This window comes from Crocodylus porosus, unplaced genomic scaffold, assembly GCF_001723895.1.
Source record: "Crocodylus porosus isolate Cpor-Errol unplaced genomic scaffold, CroPor_comp1, whole genome shotgun sequence".
NCBI classification, from domain to species: domain Eukaryota; kingdom Metazoa; phylum Chordata; order Crocodylia; family Crocodylidae; genus Crocodylus; species Crocodylus porosus.
Genome location: NW_017728919.1, coordinates 1083070 through 1104250, shown reverse-complemented (window position 1 = coordinate 1104250; position 21181 = coordinate 1083070). Strand labels below are relative to the sequence as shown.

The following is a 21181-nucleotide window of genomic DNA, read 5'->3' as shown; positions in this document are numbered from 1 at the left end:
AGCTGGGGCTTTTTCAGTTTAACTACATTCTTCACAAGGTGTATAGTTTAGCACTGGTGCCACAACAAAAAACAAAAACCCAGTCCTGCACAGTCCTCAAAGGCATCAATCAAAGCCAGTTCGTAAGTGGGTCACAGCAAGGGGGGAAAAAAGGGTTTTTCTTCAATTTTCCTTCTCGAGAAGAGGGGTTGCACTGTGAAAGGGGTTTAAAATATCTAGCTACGGCTTCAGAGGCATCAGCTTGAGGCTTGCTCTAGTCTCTTGCTGACCCAGTTGCAAAAGTATGCGGAGTTATTTGAGCCAGGAGTCAAAGGCAGCTGGGCACGATGGTAGTCACATCACTCCAAGACCAGAAACTGACTTGCCTTTACCATGGTAGCTTGATGGTCCATTTAGGTTCAAGGAGACTTTCAGCCTCCTGGAAAAAGACACAGCCATTTGGTATCTTGACCTTAGGAAAGTCAAACCATTTTAGTGATGGTGGGCTTTCTGACTTCCTAAAGTCTGGTCTCAGCACTCACAACACACTCTAATTCCAGTACAGTTCACCTTGGACCGGGCAGGTAGTTTATAAACCTATATTTAAAGGAGTCACAGAATGTCATCCCATCCAGCTGCTGGATTGAATGGAAATCTATAAATGTACTCTCGTATCAAAATGCACACAAAATGGGCAGCCTAGAGTGAAATGGCTTCATCAAGCCTAAAGCCATGCATATCAGGATGCCTAATGCTGACTACGTGGTTGCTTCTTCACTGGATCCTGAGAAGGGAGCCAGGTAGCATTGTTGGTCTCCGTACAGCTGGTGGCTTGTCTATGCGGGACACTCAGGAAAGTTGCCCTGAATTAGCTAAAGGTGCAAAGTTAAGAGCAGTAACCGTGTAGATGGCCTTATTCAGAAGGAAAGGGGCGTTAAGATATGGCAAACTGAGATGACTTTACTTCTAAACCAAAGCGTCAACACAAAGGATAAGTTCACTCTAACTTCATGCCATTAGATGATTCATCATAATTTGGCTAACGTCTGGCTAGATCAGCCTGACATGTAAAGGACTTCTTGTCTATTGATTTACCATCTGAACACCAAGTATTAAGGTTTCCTTCCTGCCGGTCTCCTGATGGGTTCCCTTTTGGCGTACTATCATGCCTTTCCAATTTGTTATTGAAATTTGATTGCCAAGTCTTTAAAACAGATCTTCTGGCCACTTGCCCCATATGGTACAGTACACAGGGAACATAGCATTGGGCTCAAAATCAGCCATACTGACTGCAGCACATCTACCTAAGAGCTATTAGGACATACTGTTTCTAGTCCAGCATAACAAGGTAGTTCCAATTATTTTTAGATTTTTTGCAAACATAACATAATCCACTTGGGTAACAGGTGACTTCTTTGGAAAAGCTGATGCTTATATACCCTAAGGGACTTTCTTACAAAGCAAAATCACGCAGCAAATCCTTTCCTTTAGCTTTTCCTAGCAGTGATGTAGAACTCATGTAGTAAAAAAATCCATAAGAACCCAGGTGTATTTAGTCCCTTTAGGCCCCCAAATATTTTTTTTCATGTGAAAACAGACTCAGACATTTGGAGGAAAAAAGAAACAAAACCAGAAAAAACCCCCCAGCACAGTGTTGCTTGTTCCTATCAGATAAGCAAAACAATCTACAAACCTCTCACCCTCCAATTGACAGCTCAGCAGCAAACGCAAAGGATCAGTGCATTCCATAATTGATATTTTATTATTTACCACTATGCTTATAAATACCTTTAACATGGAAAACATTAGCACTAGACTGAATCTGTGAATCGTTTTTAAAACACATTCTGAAAACCTATCTACAGATCAAAATTGCACGTTCTATTTAGGTTTACTCCCTGGAGTGTATCTTCTCTATCTTTAAATACAGTTGCTTACAGAATCATTTGTTGTTGACATGACATAAAAGGCATTAACATTTTTTTTTCCTTTCTGGCTTACAGTTTTCCCTTAAGTTTTTTCTATCGCTGCAGTAGCCTTTGTTTTGTTTTTTTCTCTCCCTCTCTCTGGTCTCGCAGGCCTGAGGGCTGATAACCACCTTAACTAAATCCTTCTCTCTCTTCCTGTCTTGCTTTTTCCCCCCAAAATAGCCAGTCCAGAAAAAATGAAGAATACCCAAAACACTCATTAAAGTAAGCACTAGACTTATTCAGCCTTTCACAAACTTGGGTCCTAAATTTTATAACCTGGATCCTGTAAGGTACGCCAAGCACTGAGGTCCTGATCTTGCAAAACAGTTAAACACATGCTTAAACAAAGCACACATTGACAGGTGAAGCACTCACCCCATTGTAATCTATGCAAAAATTGCCACCGACTGTGATGGGGATTGGATTTCACCCAAAGACTTCTTCAAGCTGAGTGCCAAAAGTGTTCAGCATTGTGTGTGGTCAATTAACACAGTGCATTAAAAACCCCTCTCTCCTCTGTTCCAATTGTTCCCTCCTTATATTAACACGATCGACATTAGTCTTTAATTGGGTATTTCCAGAACTCCACATTCTGTTCTGCTATACATATTACTCCCAAACGGTAATCTTCTTGATCCAAACCAATATCCTTCTCTGCACTTCTCAGAGACCCATTTCCCAAATAAGACATAAATGTTAATTCAAGGAAAACCTTTTTACTTAGAATGAGTTCTTTCCTCATCAGCAAAACCTGTTTAGATTTAATCTCTCTTTGCTATATCTGTTTGGCTTCACTTCAAAACACTCAACAAGGGGACCAGAATAACTTTCTAAACCCTTATGCACAGTCTTTCCACTTCCTACTTGTGCTGTGAAGAACTCTGATCATCCTCCCATTTGTCACCTTTGTTGCCTCTTTTTTTTTTTTTTTTTTTTTTTACAGTTCCATGTCTTGGTTCCCTTCATCTTCTAGCAAGCTGTCTGCATCTGACAAACTAACACTTTAAGTGAAGGTTAAGCAAAAAGGTAAGGTTTCTTTGCAAGCCCTTAGTTATCAGATACTGAATTGTATATACAGAGTACCAAAATGAGCCTTATTTACACACTGCAGTCTCTTACAGTTTGGGTTTTCTGTTTGGATCGCATTGCTGTACTCTTTGGACCAAATCCTTGACTGGTTTAAGTCAGCGTAGCACTGTTAACTTAAATAGAGCCCTACTGGTTCATACCAGCCGAGGCTTTCACCCACACAGCCAGTGCCTTGATAGAATGGTTTGAATATGATTTTCAACCTACTTTGCACAAATCTGACCCTTATGCATGATTACCCAAAAGTTTATGTCATTGCTTACAAAAATGCTAACTGGGGGGGTTTCCAAATAACCTATCCATTGATTTAAATGATCTTAACCTCCCCCAGCATTATGTTGTACAAAGGCATTTTCTGCAGTGGAGAAACAGCAGTACTTTTTACATGTTACAAAGTCTTACAGTGCTCGGTAGAAATATTTGCATTGCTCATTGTTAATGTTAACCATGGACATCGTGGCATAAAAAGCAAACACAGAATCTCAACTTACTTAGCCAATTGTCTCTGTTGTTAAGAATCACGTTATTTCAGTCTGTCAGACCAAGAATCTGTTAACCTCAGAGCAGGAGTGAACATTTTAAGAGCAACTGAAACTTCGCTGCACTGGAAGCCCAAATCAAACCGGGCTCTGCTACCCACAGATTATAAAAGAATCGCTGACAAGCACTTCTTATTTGTATAGGACCATAATTCTAGGTTCAAATGTTCCTACCAACCCGTACCTAAAATGCCAGTATCCCTCAGCTAGATCATATGGATAATAATTATAATAATAATATGGATTTACCCTCTTTCCTTATGTAACACTGACAACGACTATCTACTTTACGTTATAAAACAAGTCACAAAGAGAATGTTATTTCCTTAGTACGGAAGGTAAAAATTATTTTTTTCGGCCGTTTGCTCTTCTTTTATATGCCACATGGGGCAAGATGGCCATAAGTACTATGTTTGTCTGGAGACCAACTTACCCACCCGTGGCTTCTTAGTACAAGCACCCCCACTTCCCCCAACAGTGACCAGTTACAACTGTACTGGAAATGGGACATTAAAACAAAGATGCTTCACATGGCAGACCAAGTGCTTATCAAAGCCCACCTACAACATACTACGTATTAGTCAGAGTCCCAGTTTCCAATGGTTTCCCCAGTGCTCCTTCCATCACTGATTCTTCCTTTCCCCCACCTCTCTACAGGGATGTGTCCAAGAGTCAGGGGGATATTGCTTATTCAAAGGCGGTAATAGGCCTCCTCGACAGTGTTAACTTTCACAGCTCGTGCCGTTCAGCGTAACCTTGGAAGCCGCCGGGCAGCTGCTTCGGAAAGCACCGAGGTTCTCGGCCTTTGCCAAGGGACGCGGTGCAGTGGCAGCTTGCAGGCCGGACACAGAGGGGTTAGGAGGACCTTCAGGAAGGCAGGAGTTCTCAGGCCCTTGAGCCAGGTGAGATGCTTTGGTACGTTCTCGACTACGTCCGTTTCTGGAGCTGTCGTGATGCCCGTGGTTACCTAGACGGCTAGAAGCCACTACAGCTTTCATTGCAGCCTTTTAAGGCAAACGAGAAAGAAACATTAATGAAGAGCAGTGAAGCGGGTATGGGCTTTAGTGATTTCCTACTCAACTATAATTTCTGAAACACTCTGGTGCTACAGGAAATGGCTATAGAGGTTCTCAAGCCTGCACTGATGAAATCAAAAGCTCTAGACAAAATAATCTTGTTATAGCTGTTATTATTTCCCATAAGGCCAGTGAGATGGGGTGAGTTGAATAGCAAAGACCACAGATAACTGGGAATTATATATCACTCCCTGCAGAAGTGGTGCAAGCATCTACTCTGGATACCTTTAAGAAAAGCTTGGATGCTTATCTTGCTGGGGTGATGTGGCCCCAACTGACTTCCTGCCCCTGGGGAAGGGGGCTGGACCCAATGATCTCGTGATGTCGCTTCCAGCCCTAATGTCAATGAAATCTATGTGCTATGTTTCTTGCTTCTAAGGATTTAGGATCTAGTTTGGGTCACAGATAAAGTGTCTTCTTGCAAGAAATCAAATAAAAGTAGGCCAGCCCAGAGGGGAGGAGACGGAATCTTTTTTTTGTTGGATAGTTTGTTTTAAAATTCATCATTGAGTTTCTTCTAATTGCACGAGAGCATGTCCCTAGCTTCCAACTTTGCACACACTTAATACAACTGTAAGTGTGAAGTTCACAGGTCAGTAATGCTACTCGCCCATGGGGATCTTTGCTCAGCTCACCTCAAAGCCCATTTGCAGTCCCCATTTGTGTAGTGCATTTAGCAGGGAGGTCAATACAGACTGTGTTGGAGTGATGCACAGCAAGACACTGTATCATTACCTTCAGTTTCCTTCTGGCATTAAACTCTTGCAGTTTCCTTTGTGTGCTATCCATGTGAGCAAATTTAGCTGCTTTCCCCGTGACCCAGGGGTGTTCCAAGGCTTGCTGTACCGTGAGCCTCTTCTGTGGGTCCAGCACTATCAGTTTCCGAACCTACAGCCAGATTTCAAATAAACACATGCAGGAGGAACCGGCTATGTGATATAATGAAGGTCATCTGCAGTCCTAGCATGGAGGATGCAATTGCAAGGGCTCTGGAGCTTCATGCCTTAAAGCATAAAATGATCACCAGCAGGGGTCAGGAAAAAAGTTTATCCCATACAGAACAGAGCACAAATCAGTGCAGAATATAGGATTACCTTCCTCTATAGCATTCAGCATTGCCGGCTAACAGAGTCCCTGATTCAAAGAGCATCCTTATTCAGGAAGGGTGTTTAGGCAGGTGCCTAAGTGCTTTTATGAATCGCAGCCAGAAACATGAAAGAATATGAGAACCATTTGTCTGGCTCAATTTGGCAGACCCCGTGCTCCTGTATTTTTCAAAACAGTATTTTTATTGCCAGGTATGTACATTATCAGTTGATAAGGTCATGATGAACATTCATAGTCAATGCTAAATTTAAATGATTTTCATTTACACATCCCTGCTGGAAGCAGCAGGAGTTTGGGCTTTCAAATGCTTCTGATTATTGTATAGGTATTTCATCCAGCTGAATCATTTTTGCTATAAAAACTTATTTGTTGCTTCTTATCTATGTCCTAGCATGCAAGGATAAAGATGTGCTAAATGCATCCTCTCGTGTATTTTCTCACGCCTTAAGGGTTGAGGAATGCACTTCAGCATGACTGCTCTGTGAAGCTGGACAGTTTGAATGATTGTGACATATTAGTAATAGTTATTATTAATAACAACAGTAACAACCGTAATACAGAGCAGTTCCCCCAGAGATCTCTAACAACACATCACTATCCTCCTTCTGCACATAGAGAAACCAAAGCCTTGTCTATACACGGGTGCCCAAGATGGTTAGGATGAATTCTTCACTGAAAATTAAGCTGACGTGAGGTAAGGCCCCTCCACTTCTTAGGTACAGGCACCCAGAGGCCCAGGGTGTGCAGTCATGCAGCACGTGAAAAGCAGAAGTCATAGGACAGAAAGTCTCTCTCCAGTTACCAGTCACAGCCCAATGCACCGCAACAGGTCTTACACCTTGGGGACATCCTTATTGCAACAGGAGTGAGACTATATAGAGCTTTAACTTCATTACAGTATTTCTAGTGGAGTTATGTCAGCACGGGCACCAGTACAGGCTGCACAATGGGATCCTGATACATCCTCAACTCCATGCTGTTGCACTATGCTGCTGTTGGGTCTTGAACGAATTAGATGCAGACTGGTTTGACTACCCACACGGCAAGCTCATCTCTGACCGCAGTGCAAACATACTCTTAGGCTTCATTAGAAAGAGGCTGCCATAAAGCTATCCCAGCAAACTGTCCAAAGAGTAGACATCCCTTATAGTATAAAGAACATGTCTGTAGGTATAGTTATGCCAGTTCCCAAAATGAAATGCACTATCATGGCAAAAGCACTTTTTGGATCACATAACAGTGTCTACACTGGAGGTTTTCCTGGCATAGGAATGACTAATGAACACAAAAATCAAATCAAATCAAATCACATCCCTAACAGACTGCTATACCAACAAAGTATCTACTGTCAACTCAGCTTGTTCTCTAGCAGAAAGCACGACTATATCCTCATGTTTCTTACAACAGAACATATCATTTCTTCCAAAAAACAGCATCTTTCTTACGCTACCAATCTTGGAGAACTTACCAAGTCCTTGGCATTGAGGGAAACTTCATCCCACCAAGGGGATACAAATTCAAAGTCACAATTCAGTATCCTGCTGTACATGTAATGGTCCCCTCTTGGATCAAAAAATGGCTCAAACCCACAAAGCCTGAAAATACAGGATGGAATGGAATTAAAAGAAAGGAATAGGAAGCTCTGGACAGTGCCTAGAAATCTTTTCTGACTCAGGGAAATTAGCATGCAGTTAACACATGGTGAAGAATGCCTTATGTGAATACTCTGCAATGTGCATTTACACAGGGCATTAGAGCTGTAAAGTCTCACTTTAGTTTCCTGTGCACCGTCTTCCCCGTGCAGACAAACACAAAGATCTATAAAACTTTAGCAGTCTAGTAAAATGGTGGAAGCCCTAGAGCCTGGGACACCGTAGTGCACTGCAGTGGACAAAACACTGAAGAACATAACCTAGGGAACAGTCTTGCATTGGCCATGGCAAACAGACTCGGTTACTTTACTTTTCTTACAAATTTCCACTAGTCCTGATCCACTTCAGCATACAGCACAAGGAGAGGAGTCTATCACATCAGTTGGAAAGCTGCTGTCTTGTTACAGTTAGTGTGAGCCCCGTGGAAGGCAAAGCAGCAAACTGGTGCAAATACCAGACCTGTTTGCAGATGCAAGTCAGTACTCTCCACGTATAGAGGATGGTAAGAAAAGGAAGCAGGGATGCATGGGTAGGTGGCTGTCAGCATTACTCACAGTATGTATGTGATGACACCCACGGACCACATATCCACCTCAGGGCCATAAGGACAACCGTGGAGGATCTCAGGGGCTGAAAGCATAAGTTAGACACACACACACACACACACACGTGACGGGCATCTGCCAACACCCTACAGTCATCACCACCACGTCAAACTGCTTTGTGGGCTTTAGTGTATTCATCCCCCCAACACCTCTGTGAGGTTGGCCAATGCCATTCTCCCCATTTAAGGGACAAAGGAATTTAAGGGACAGAGGAATGTAAGGGCTCAGCCATCTTAAAGCAATGACAGGGTTTCAAACTTTCAGAACTAACTTCCATTTCAAGCCACATCCTCTAAAGAGGTGGCATCAAGTGATTTAGGACCAGAAATTTACTTGTTAAAGAGCTTTCACTCTATGGACACAAAGAGAACTCTTTTCAACGGGTGAAACGTGTGTCAATGAGATACACAATTTGTTTGGAAGCAAGATCCCCTTGCAGCATTCAGGACACAAGAAGAAAGCACTGGACTAAAGAATGTAAGAACCAAAAGCGAAACAGGGGACAAATCTATTATACCCAAAAGCAGAACCACAAAATTCTTCCAGGCTGCTTCATCTTCAAACTCTGCATTGCAAAGGCAGACACCTGTGAACTGTGAACCACTAACTGTGGTTTAGGAGCCTCTGGCTGAGCTTACCTGAATCCCATCAATTTTAGTAGCAAAGTCAGGCTTTGAAAATCTGAGCCTTAGTATCAAACAACAATGTAATTAAAAAGAAAAATGATGGCATCTTCTAAAGGAGCAGCCCACATCGTACCTTGCACAAGTTACGAATAATGTTGAATGCCTCGCTTACAGGAGGTAGGGGATTTGGTCCTTTCTGAAGATCGGGACCCTTTAAAGGGGTTTTGGAATAGATACCCAGAAAGTGGAGCACCTCCATCACTAATTAGTCATGCAGATTTGGGCCTGAGAGGTTTTGTTGATCAATGGTGCCATTTTCTCTCCCGCCCTGGATGAGCGGGAGACTGGGCAATAGGATGGTTCCCTGTCACACACAGCAGCAGCTCTTTGACTGTCTACCTGTCACCGCGCTCCACATGCCGTCTCAGGGGACGTACGACTGACACGAGACACACCTTCCCCCAGCGCCTGCTAAGCAGATTACCGCAGTCCCTTCGTTCTCGTGCACTTACCACAATACCCTGGAGTGCCACAAACAGTTTTCATGGCATCTTGCTCATCCACTATCTTGGACAACCCAAAATCACCTTTAAGAAGACAGACAGGCAGGAGAGGTATCATTAGGCTGACAAGCGCTGACAGCTGTCGGCAGCGAGAGCTCTTGGCCAGTGGCAGACCCTGTTCAAACCAGGGGACGCTTCATGGTTCAACCTTCTTTTAGGCTCAACCGAAGGAGCAGTAAGTCCCTGCGGGCAGTGAAGTGGCTACAGGCAATGGATGCTACTCTGTGGGCGCGTCTACATGAGATGCCTAATGCACAGTAGCCTAATAACACTGCGCCGGAGCATGCAAGGCAAAAACTGTGCTAATATGCTACTGTACAGTAGTATTAGTCTACTGCACAGTAAGCATCAATAAAAAAAAACATGCGTTGACGCTACTGTGCACTGCAGTAACTGTAGTTACTGTGCATTTAGTTAGTACTTCATTAAGCACTAAACTAAATGCAGAGTAACCACTGCACATTAATGAATGTGTAGATGAACCCAGCGTGTGTGGGTGGGGGGTTGGGGGCAAGGGGAGGGAAAAGGCAAAGATGAGGGGTGGGCCTGAATCTGAAGGAAACAGAACCCACCTCCTGGGGCCAAGCCTCTGCTGGAGGGGCAAACTGGGGACTTCTGAAACAAAGGGCCAAATCCTCGCTCCCTCCTGCCTCTGCACACAGCAGCAGACAGCCTAACGCTGATGGCGGCTTTGCCAACGTACCGATTTTGAGCGGGGCGTTGGGGGACAGGTCTGCATACAGCAGGTTCTCCGGCTTCAGGTCACGGTGGACGACTCCATTTTCATGCAAGTACTGGAGACAGAGAAAAGGCCGAAAAGTGGTTGGGGGAAGCCAGCTCAGGTCCAGACAAAAATCACAACACACTCACGTGCATTCCCAAGGCTTCATTTTTATTTCACCAAACCAAGACTGCAAAGAAAGAGGGCTTCCCGTGCCAAAGGCCTTTTCTCATTGCTAGGGCTCTGGCAATGGGAAAGGGACTTTCATTCCCACAAAACCCAGACTGCTCATCTCTGCTCAGGCTTAGGCAGAGTTCACTGCTCTTCTCCAGACCAGCACAGATGAAAGGGAGAAGAAGGCGTCATGCTCTGCTGTGCCCGAGTGCTCCCAGTCAACAGGAACATGCCAGTCATCTGGTGTTACTCCATATGCAACAGGCACAAAATATACAGTGGACAAGACACGTGTGATAAAGGACTGGGAAGAAGGGATTTGGAGGGCAGAGGATGGTGCTTGCAAGAAGGTGAAAAGAAGAGAGGAGGAGACAAAGGGAGCAAGGAAGGAGTGTGTGTAGGCGTGTGCACACTGACTGCCAGTGAGACGGTGCACCCGGTCAACTACAGATCTCCGCTGGAAGTCAGGAGAGCTGGACTGCGTGTCGTCCCTGTGCACCGCTCTTCCTCTGCCTTGTTCAGAGACTGCGAGCTCCTCCAGGCAGAGATGGCTCCCTATGGGCAGCACCAGCCCTGCTGCTCCCTTAGTAAAAACACCAGCTGCACCTTATGGGAGAGCTCACAAATATGCGGCTTGAAACAATCAGGGTTGGAGCCGGGTACAGAGAACTATTCCCTTTGTGCCATCACAGACTGCTGCTCCCCTGGGCATGGCCAGGGTAGCGAGAACCCCGTGGGTGCGTGGTACCCGTATCTCACACACCCTGCACCTGCTTATCCCCCTTCTTTCTCTAAGCCTGGCCTGGCGACTGGGAGCACGGCAGCCGGGGCTCCCCAGCACCCGTCATTCCCTGCAGCGTGCCACACTGGCTCAGCAAGCCGGGCACCGCTACGAACACCATTTATTTCTGGCGAACACTGTGCCCGATGGACACCTTTGCCCCCAGCACATCGCCGCCCACTCTGGAGCCTGCATGGAGTGACGCGCCACGTCCACGGGGCTGACGAAGGAAATTTTCTGCCAGGAGTTTCCATTTTTAAACCCTCTGTTGCCATAGAAACTCCTTCATTTCATCTGACCTTTCACGTAGAGACACGGTGACCTTCCGAATACAAGCCCCAGCTCTTTTCTCTCTCTCTTTTATCTTCTCCCTCGCTGCCGATCGTAAGCGGCAGCTCCTCCGAACAATAGACGTTGAGGACCTCCGTGAGCGGCAGTGATTTTTCAGTTGCACACAAATGCTTCTGCTGCCTGGCAGATCTCGCGGCTGCAGGCTGACAGCCCTCGCCAGGACCAGCCACAGCCATGACAAGCTCCCCCTAAAGCCAAAATCCTGAGTCCAGGCTTCATGAACTGCCAGCTGCAGGGAGGATGTGAAGCCATCTAGGGCCTCCCCTATGAAGGGAGGCTGATGGAGTTCCCCTAGCTGCAGCCAGCACCATAGGACTAGGCAAGCCAGCACCGCGGCAGCTTGTTCTGCTTCCTACAAGGCGGTGGGGTCACACAACCACTTCACCGGGGCAGGGCTGTTGTGGCCCCACCAGCAAGGTTGACAGTGGTCTCTGGTCTGGGCTGAGGGATTCACAGCTCATCAAATGGCACCTTTGGACCTGACTGTTGGAGAGAGCTTTTCTTTCTCCAATGCTGATCCACTGGCCTCAGCCACAGGTGGGCTGAATTCAGGGTTTCCTTGAGACCTGGATTGCGTCCTCCAAAGCTTAAAAAAAAATTTTAAAAAATCAAGAGGCCTTGCATCTTGTGCCTCCAGCTGGACTGTCACTTTAGCACCGATTAACAGCCAGGATGCAGCTCAGCTCAGCCTCTCTGTTCATGCAACCCCAGGGTGAGTGCCCAGGACTGTTGCACTTAGCTGAGGGTTTCCTTTTTTTCCTAACAAAGGCCATTGCCTTTATCCCTACAACATCTCCTCTCTCACCTGCTATCTCTTTTCCAGCCTTTTATCATCCTGAATATGGGACTCGCCGGGGTCTGCATCTCCATGCAGCATCCTAGATCCCCTTTGCAAAGCAGTTTGGACCATACTGCTTTTGCCATCAGATAGGGTCACACTAAAGAGACCGTGATGGTGACACTTTGACCCCGAGCATATCTATTTTTCATCCTGCCTCTGGCTCACTGCTCTCCAGTTTGGTATCCTGCCTCCGGCAGGGACCAGTACCTGCAGGGGAGCCCTGCCCTAGATGCATTCAGCCAGCGACATGGTAATTAATATGGAGTAGGGACCGGGGCGCAGCAGCTGTCACCGAGCGAGCTCTGATCTGGCCTGCCTCTTGCAGCCCCAGCACAACTGCCAGCAAAATTTTGACTCCGGCGTGTGCCTGGCTGCTGATGGCCAAAGACAGCGTATGCAACAGAGAGAACACAGCTTTATTTTTAGATGCCAGGTTCGGCTCCAAGTGCCAGCCAAGCACAGCAAAGCAGAAAGATCTCGCTTTGACATGCAAGCAGAGCACGAGCAAGAGGAAAGTCACTGAGGCAGAATAAGAAAAGGAGCACCGATGCTTCTGCGTTGGCAGGGAGGCTGCGCTCAGAGCACCTGGCATTTTCCTCGCTACGGTGGGGAGGGATCAGGACTGACAGCTTCAAGATTGGGGCTATTTTTTTTTCCCCTTCTCTTCCCCAGCTCTCCCTTTTCCACATACACCATGTGCCTGGGCTCCCCCATAATTGGGCGGTGGATCTGGGGAGCTGCTGCTGCGCTTTTAATTTCACAGGCTGCTGATCTTTGAGATGGGAGACGGGTGACCTTAACAGGTGGGGAAGGGCCTCCAGTTAATAAAACAAAAGCCCAAATACAGCCTTTTTTTCCTCAGGTGTGCTCCGGTGCTCTTCACCCTTTCATCTCCAGCCCCGCTGGAGATCTGGCACCCAATCTGAAGCCTGTGTTTCTATTATGGTGGCGCCTAATTGAGATCCTTGTGCTATGCCCTGTCCATACGGGGAAAGTCTTTACTCCCCAAGAACTCAGTCTAACTAGACAAGACAAAGAGGAAGGAGGAGGAAATATTGCCATTTCCATACAGCCAAGGAGAGAATGGAGGTCACCCAGGGATGACTGCAGAGTTAGGTGTTGAACCCCAATCTGCTGAACTTGATTACAACACCTTAATAGCCAGCACTTCCTTCCGTGCCAAAACAATGTCTGTGACCCATTACCAGTCTGACACCTTGTTCACCTCTTTGGAGTTTATCAGGAGAATGGGAAGAATAAGCAAGACCATAAAGAGCTTGAGAAGAACTGCTATCATGCTTTGCATTGCTCAGCACCACAGCTCCGAACCGTTTACATGCATCTGTGAAGTCACATGCAGCTCCGTAACAGCAATACCCCTGCGCATACCAGGGCCCTTGCCACGTTACATATATTGCACAATTAACCGGGCAATTGCACAATAAATGTAAACTGGCCACACATGCAGAATTATCACCATGCCATAAAAACGTTGATCCAGCTATAAAAAGAGCCAAGCAGCTACCAAGTTAGTGCTTGACAATGTGTAACAACTTTATAGCTGGTTTTCACCCAACTTATTTCAATGTATGGCAGTGCCCTAAGGCACAGCATTACCCAAGGTCACGTTGTGAATCCGGGATGGAGGCAGGAGTAGGAATCCTGCCGTTGGTCTCTTGATTGAATGGGAAGCCCACTGGTTCTCCAGTTTGGCCGTACTGGAACCTCTCTGGGACTCTGCTTCCACCCGGGAACCTTCCTCCCTCTCAGAGAAGGTGCAAGGGCCAGGACTTTGCAGGGCCCAACAATTAGAGAAAGAGGCTGACTCACGGAGACTGCCTCCAGGATCTGCTTGACCACGTGGGCAGCATCTCGCTCACTGTAGAATCCCCGCTCCACGATCCTGCACGGGGGACAGCAGAGAAGTCACCGCAACGCTGCCGCAGCTGTGCCACGCGTCGCGGCCACGGGCTTTGGTTCACAGCATGTGCTGCATGAGCTCCCCCCTAGCCTGAGAACCGCCTGCATGCTGGAGCTGTCCATCTACAAACTACCGGCCTTTCCTTGCTAGATCGTCCCTAGGAAAGGGAATGAAAACGTCCTCCCTTTCTCCAGAGACCTGATGTTAGACTGTCAAGAAAAAGGAGGGGGATGCTGGGGTGGGTAGATTCCTTCTGGACCCAGAAACAAGCCTGACAAAAAAAACCTGAACACAGTTAAAAAAAAGTCAAAACGCTTTGATTTTGGCAGGGGGGGAAATCTTTTAATTTAAAAATGTCCTTCCACTTCATTATATTAAAAGGAAAAGAAAACACGTGCCCTAAGATCCAGCAGAGCATTTCATTTGACCTGAGACTTTTTCCTCCTGGCGACTGAGCTCTCTGACCACGTCAGCAGTCTTCTGGTCAGGGTCAACCCAGGATGACTGAACCCCCTCCTGGAGCTGCCTGGAAAATGGGCCCCCGATACACCATATCAGGTCCTTTGTGAAATCTGCAGGTCTTTCCTCAGCCCCTGTCACCCTGTTACAACACTGATCACTTCACAAGCCAAATCCACTTCTCTTCTGAACAGAAGGGATGCACGTTATGCTGGGTTCCCATGTCTGGATTCCCCTAGGGCGTCTTCCTGAACCCACATCCCAGTGACTCCAGTGGGATTTGGGCCAGGTCGTTAAGCCTGTTTCTGTGACCGCAGCACCAGTGAGAGGGGAGCGGGGCCATGCGCAGCCTGTGCTGCTGGTCTTGGAGTGTAATGGAAAGAAGCAGCAGCGGATTTGATCCATCTCCAGTCCTGAACGTGAGCTCACACTTGCCTTCCAGAGCTAAGGGCAGAACCGGTGCATCCAGACCCCCACACCCCTGCTCTAACCAGTAGACCCCGCTCTTCTCCTGGGGCAGGAAACAACTTGACTTCCTTCTCCTCTGCTATGCTCATTATCTCTCACCCACCCCCAATACTGGCAGGCAGGTATCACAAGCAAGGCCACGCTCTGTGGATGCCAGCTCCAATTTACCCCACTCCAGCGGCTTAGCCCCTCCGAATAAGCGACATACCCCACGCTTTAAAGCCTCCCACCCTAATTGCCTTGCGAGCACTGCCACAGATGCTCCAAGCAGGGGTTTGCTTTGTTCCTCTCTCTAAGTCAGGAAATATTGAGGGGGAAGTGGGGGGAGGCCTTTTACACTTCCCAGCTTTGCAATTCCGCTTTCCTCAAGAGGATCCCAGGAGACTTGTCTGAGCATTTCCCCAGTCTCAAACAGTGCAGCTAATTGCCTTTGGGAGGGGGAGGAAGGGGCTAGATTGCCATATATCCAGCCAGCCTCCCTGAACAGGCAAGCAGGCTGGATGTGGCCCCGCTCCCTTTAGCTTCGGCGGAGAGCTAAACGCAGCAGACCTCTGGCCCAGAAATGTCTCCTGTGCACGTGAACCGCAGCCCAGAGCTCGGTGCGGCTGCTCCAAGACCCGTTTCTGGGAGTGGGCTCAAAGTCTTTGCAGCTGGCTGATATACACTTGCCTTTCTGGAGGCTCCAGTCAGTCGAATGAGAAGTCAGGAGTAGCTGCTGCCTCATCCCCCGCTGTCCTGAGTTTTGGGCTGGTTCACCATCGCCTGTCCTGGGTGTAGCCATTTGACACCAATTCAAGGCCGATGTAAAAACACTCATCGCTACCTTTAGGAAGATGCAGGCGCTTAGAGAACCAGGCCTGCAAACCGTGCCCTGATCAATCCTTTGCAACTCGTCCGGCTTCCTGAGCTGCCTGGAGCCCGGAGCCTCGGCAGGGCCAGCGGGTAATTTATTCCTACAACCACTCAGCCCCTCCTCTCCCACCTTCTCTCTCTTTCCTTTGGCTAGATTTGTCGGCTTTTATTAACAATGCGCAGGTTAAATGACAGTCTGGCAGAGTACCTGTCAAAGAGCTCTCCTCCCGTCACCAGCTCGAGGACAAGAGCAATCTCGGAGGGGGTTTCAAAGATCTCCTTCAGTTTGATCTGCAAAGAACAATAACAATTCAGCACCAAGGTCTACGGTGACATCTCTCTCTGCTGCAGTCCCGCGGTCCCGTGCTGCCCCATCACCGGAATTAGGCTGTTCTGCCAACCGTGTCCACTACAAGACAGACGCAGTGGGGACCCTCGAAGAGCCATGTACTCAGCGCAAATCAATTTATTCCCCAGAACAGGTTAATTCCTTCACGAGATGCATTTGAAGGAGGCGCGGAGCAGTGAGAGGAATAAATAAATGCTGAACAGATTGCGCGGATGTAACAGATTTATTAGTGCCATCAGCCCGGGGCCCCACCCTTTTTTCTTATTTATTTATTTCAGTGGAATATTTCACCTGCGCCGAGCCAGGTTTGCTTGCTTCATCAGGAATTAAAAAAAAAAAAAGAGAGAAATCCATTGCAGCTTAGCACAGGGAATCAGACAGGCACACAATGCGTTTATTCTCCCTGGGTCTTCAGGCTCATTAATTGTAAGTGGAATTCACTGTATCCTGTGAAAGCTTTTTAATTTAGCAGCTTCCCCAGCCTGGCGAGAATGACTAAGCTACCTCGGTCGCCCGCGCTCCTGCCGCTTCGCGAAGCTTATTGTTCTCGGCTTTTGCATTCAGCCTCTCAATTCTGCTAATTGGAGAATTCTATCCCCCCGTGTGCAACGCTCGCCCCATTGAAGCTTAAGGCAGCTTTGCCATCGATTCCAGTTGGGCTGGGATTATGCTTGAAACCTCCCGGGCCTGATTCTCAGTTACTCAGTGCCTGGCGCTTGCAGCAAAAAGAGCAGGGGAAAACCTCCCTCTGCTCTAGGGCTAGACAGAGCATGCCTGATTTATCCCTGGTGTCAGCTGAGCAGGCTCAGGGCTGTTCTGGCTTATGATCTGCTTCCCATAGCAGGAGGCAAACCCCCACCACAACCAACCAACCAGACACTGTAATGCTTAGCTCTATATAGCGTCATTCATCAGCAGAACTCTAAGAGGTGGCAGTATCACTATCCCCATTGTACAGATGGGAACACTAAGGTATGGAGACTCGCTTCACATCCTCCTGCAGGCTAGTGGCACAAGTGGGGGTACAAACCAGCCCCATTTAAAGGCTCTGCCCTCCAGGACTTGCTGCCTCCCTTTCAAAGCTGTGGAGGACTATGTTCTGGGTGTGCCCCCAACTCGGTCCCTGGGTCAAAGGGTGGGCACAAGCTTGCTGCAGGGCAAGAGCCAACTCAGCTCTGGCTGGGAAAGGCCCAGGCGCAGGGGAGCTCCTGGAGGGAGTTTTGTGCACGCATATGAAGGTCTCCGTCTTAGGGTAGAAAGTAAATGTGGCTCTTATATTTGCAGCATGGCCTATCCCAAGCACTTCAAAATCATGACGCTTCTTATATTCAAATCTTCAGACGTCCTGTTTTCAAGCTTAACTCTAAAACCAGAAAAACTGACTTTTTATAAGAAAAAAAAAAAGGGAGTCAGCCCTATTTGCCTGTAGTCAGACAGGCAGAATCAAACGTGCCTTTTGCTAAAAAAAAAAACGCGGGTCAGGATTCTCACACAATCCCATGACTCTGGGAGCTGAGGCTTTCCAAAAACCAAGCCCTGGTAATCTTCCATGTCTTGGGATTGTTGGTTGTAGCCATGACAAGGTTATTTGGGTAAATGTGATAACTCTTATTAGACCAATTCCATAGCTGAGACAATTGTTCTTTGCCAGCTTTCGAGCAGGGGCACAGGGAGGGTCGGCTGGTGTTCGTCTGCTCTAGGGTCGAATGGGAGCTTAAGCCAATATGCAAAATGCAGGTCTGTGCAAAGGCAAATGCATGGCAGGAAAGATCAGAGGGGATGGAAGTTAATGGGTGTGAGATATGGCCAGGCATGGACCAGGAAAAGAAAGTGCAGTGTATGTCTTCACTGAGCGCAGGGAAGGTGGGGTTGGGCTTGTGCGTTTCTGTGCTTCATTCGACTGCCATATTGGAAAGATAACTCTGCAGGCTGGTATTTTGGGAATGTCTCATGTTTAGGTCTCTATTTTTAGCTAGTCTTCTTTTTTTTCTAAGAGATAATGGGCCAGTCAGTGATGCAGAAATGAGCCATACAGGGCGCTGAAAACCAAGTTGCACAACACCGTACAAGGCCAGATATTCAGCGGATACGGTTTGGCATTTGATTTCAATGGCGATACGCCAGCTCGAACGAACGAAGGATCTGGTACCACCATGAAAACCTGATCAAAATGGTTGTCTGCTCTAATGCCTCCAATTATCCAAGCCCAAAATCATTTTTAAAATCCAGAGGCCCCTCTCTCATTGATGCTGCCAGCTTTATGTCTGGCACCAGCTTGAGCAGTGGGTCTGACCAGGTTCAGTTCAACTTCTCTTTCTAGCTGTTTTCACTTACGACTCCTACAGAAATGCTGATGTGTTTGGCTTTCCAAGAAGGCCAAGAATTATGGCAACCAGAACCCGCCGAGTAGATTTGGGGGAGAAATGTTCAACAAAAGGGTTTTAATTGCCAACGTTTCTATTCATGCCAAAGGAAATCCTCTAATAAAAGTATTATTTAAAAAGGTATGAAACCAAAGAAACCAACCTGAGGCTTCAAAAAATCTAAGTCGAAGTGTCCTTGTGACAAAGAAATGCAGAACAGGACTTCCTAGCCAGCATACCCTTGGAGGGACAATGTTTTCAAAAGCACCTAGGCATCTAGGTGGACTTCCAGAGGTGCCTGCAACCCCCCAAAAATTTGTCACCGGCCTCCTGAAGATCCCAGGAGATGCCTACCTGCATCTTTTCCCATCTAAATACCTTTGAAAATCCAGCCTTTAGGAGCCCACGTCTCATGGATTTAGGCTCCCAAAGGCGCAATTTACATTTGAAAATAGGAGTTAGGCTCTTAAATCACCTAGGATCTTTTGAAATAAATGCCTAGAGTCATCAGCCCTGTTTTGCCACAAATGAAGCAAAAAATAAATAATAATAATAATAATATAAATTAATGACATTGATATATAGTGGGTGTGGGTAATGCTAGGGGAGCTTGTCTGCACAGTCCCTTTGTGCCAATACAGCAAATCTGGAATTAACAGGTCTCTCAAAAATATATCAACTGTCTTCCCCCCTCCAAGAAAACAGAAAATTTCATGGTTCTTAAGACTTTTGTGACACTGCGAATTTCATGGGGCTTTAATCATTACCTACATAGCCTGGGTGACAGGCCATGAGACCCTGCAGCGTAAGAGACACTATGTGGCAGCTTATTGCATTATAATAATACACAGAAGCGCTATAATTTTCCTATTAACTTCAAAAGTTTACAATCCTATTATCGTCTGCTATCAGGGTCAGTGCTGAATGATAGCACAGAGTGCAGAGAAGTCACAAGTGTAAATAATGAAATGAAATGTCTTTTTTTTTTTTTTTAAATCATTTGAACTTGGGAGCAGAACCTTACAAAAATGGTGGTTTAAAACCCCTCCAGTGGGTTATGCTGGTAGGCCTAGCCAATAGCTGTACCTAGTTCTTGTATTCCAGGGGAAACTGAATTTCCTATTGCATTTATAAAGCACCAGAAGCCATATCTCCTCTGTCTTCCCTGAGCACAGTGCACAGCTAGGACTCTGGAGAACATGCGATGCAAACAGAGCAAAAAGAGGCGAGATCTGGAGCTGGAGTCAACCGATACGGCTCCAGCGAGCTGCACTGGGGACATGGTTCTAGTTTCTAACATGGTCCAGTAACTCAACAGATCTATTAAAGAGATTTAGGCTGGTCCTTCTCAAATGTGGTGTGGGGCTCAAACTCGTCGCACTGAAGCAAAGGGTCGTTTCCCTGCTGACTTCAATGGGAATAGGTTCCAGCTTGAGAGGATAGGCACCCAAACCCCTTTGCAAGATCCGGCTCTAAGTGACTTAGGAGTGTGAGATCCATTGTGCGACAGATTCCTAAATTACCGAGGTGCTTTGGAAACTGTACCCACTTGCAGAGGCAGCCAACTACCTGCCTGCATCCATCCATTGGAATATAAAACCAATGCTAAAAGAGTGTATATCCAAATTAGCCAGACTCTAAAAGATCAAATGAAGCCATGTCCTGGAGACAAGCACGTGCCAACGTTTGCATCTATTCAAGATGCCGTTCTACACAGCCAGAGCTGCCTCCTGGACTGGGGAAGCTTTCCCATAGCACAGCAGTGTCCAAAAGCAAGGACACAGGGCATATGCCGGGGCCTCATGCCCATCAGCTGGCACCAACCTTGGCACTGTGGGTGCCCAGCTCTTTGCAACGGGCAGCAATCATCTGGCCAGTGCTGGGAGTGGGGTGCCCCCATGCTGAGCACAGATAGCACTGCGAAAGGTGTCATGAAACCAACCAGCTGGCCAAAGCAGACACGGGGCCAAATCTGCCCTTAGGGTTAGCTGAGTTACACCTGTAATATGCCCCCGGCCCCATGATTTGCAGAGGTTGGCGTTTCCTTTGGCTCTACCCCAGACAAAGACTGCAGTCACATCTGAGTGGACAGAGCTGGGCTTTAAATCTTGCCTGCAATCAGCCGAGGGAGCTTCCTGGGCCAGGACAACGGCCCCAAGCACGTCTGGGCCTTCTGAGTGACACTGGAAAACCCCAGTGAAACACCGGTTCCAGGCTTTCTACCAAGCTGTGAAATCAATTTACTTTGGGCACGCGCTTCTTCCAGGAATTACAGCACAGCTTGTGCACGGGCCACAGGGGGACAAAGCCGCCATCTGGCTTTGCCTTCAGCCGTCCCTGGGCAATTCCAGAGCACTTTGCAAACCAGCCCCGGCAATACACCGCCAGGAAGAAACGGCGGGGAGATGCACAGAGAGACCCGAGGGGTCTGATCCGAGGGGTGCCCCCCTCCACTCGGCGCTCAGCCCCCGGGGTGGATCAGACACCAGGATGCCCGAGCGGAGCGGGCAGCGCTGTGCGCCACCTCAATTACACACAAACTGACAAGAAGGTCCCCTCTCCGCTGACACTTCGTGTAATTAGATCTGCTCCTGAGCGTTTCAGATTGTTCCAGTTCGACTGCCATTATCCTGAGTGCTGAGTCCTATAAATGCTGTGAGCGGCGAAGAGCCCAGCTGCTGGCAGCGATGACCTG

At 47.3% G+C, this 21181-nt stretch overlaps 1 protein-coding gene across 2 annotated transcripts in view; it reads right to left on the bottom strand.

Moving 5' to 3' along the window:
* Window positions 1–1725: 1725 nt before the first annotated feature.
* LOC109312309 (calcium/calmodulin-dependent protein kinase type IV-like) overlaps window positions 1726–21181 on the bottom strand; it is a 32234-nt gene continuing 12778 nt past the window's right edge. For both annotated transcript variants that reach the window (XM_019538279.1, XM_019538278.1), the window contains exons 5-12: window positions 15983–16065; window positions 13905–13977; window positions 9910–10000; window positions 9156–9230; window positions 7967–8042; window positions 7229–7355; window positions 5389–5541; window positions 1726–4581 (exon numbers count right to left, since the gene is read on the bottom strand). In XM_019538279.1, the coding sequence (XP_019393824.1) occupies window positions 4300–4581; window positions 5389–5541; window positions 7229–7355; window positions 7967–8042; window positions 9156–9230; window positions 9910–10000; window positions 13905–13977; window positions 15983–16065 (960 nt within the window). In that variant the 3' untranslated portion in view covers window positions 1726–4299. The remainder of the gene's footprint in view (window positions 4582–5388; window positions 5542–7228; window positions 7356–7966; window positions 8043–9155; window positions 9231–9909; window positions 10001–13904; window positions 13978–15982; window positions 16066–21181) is intronic.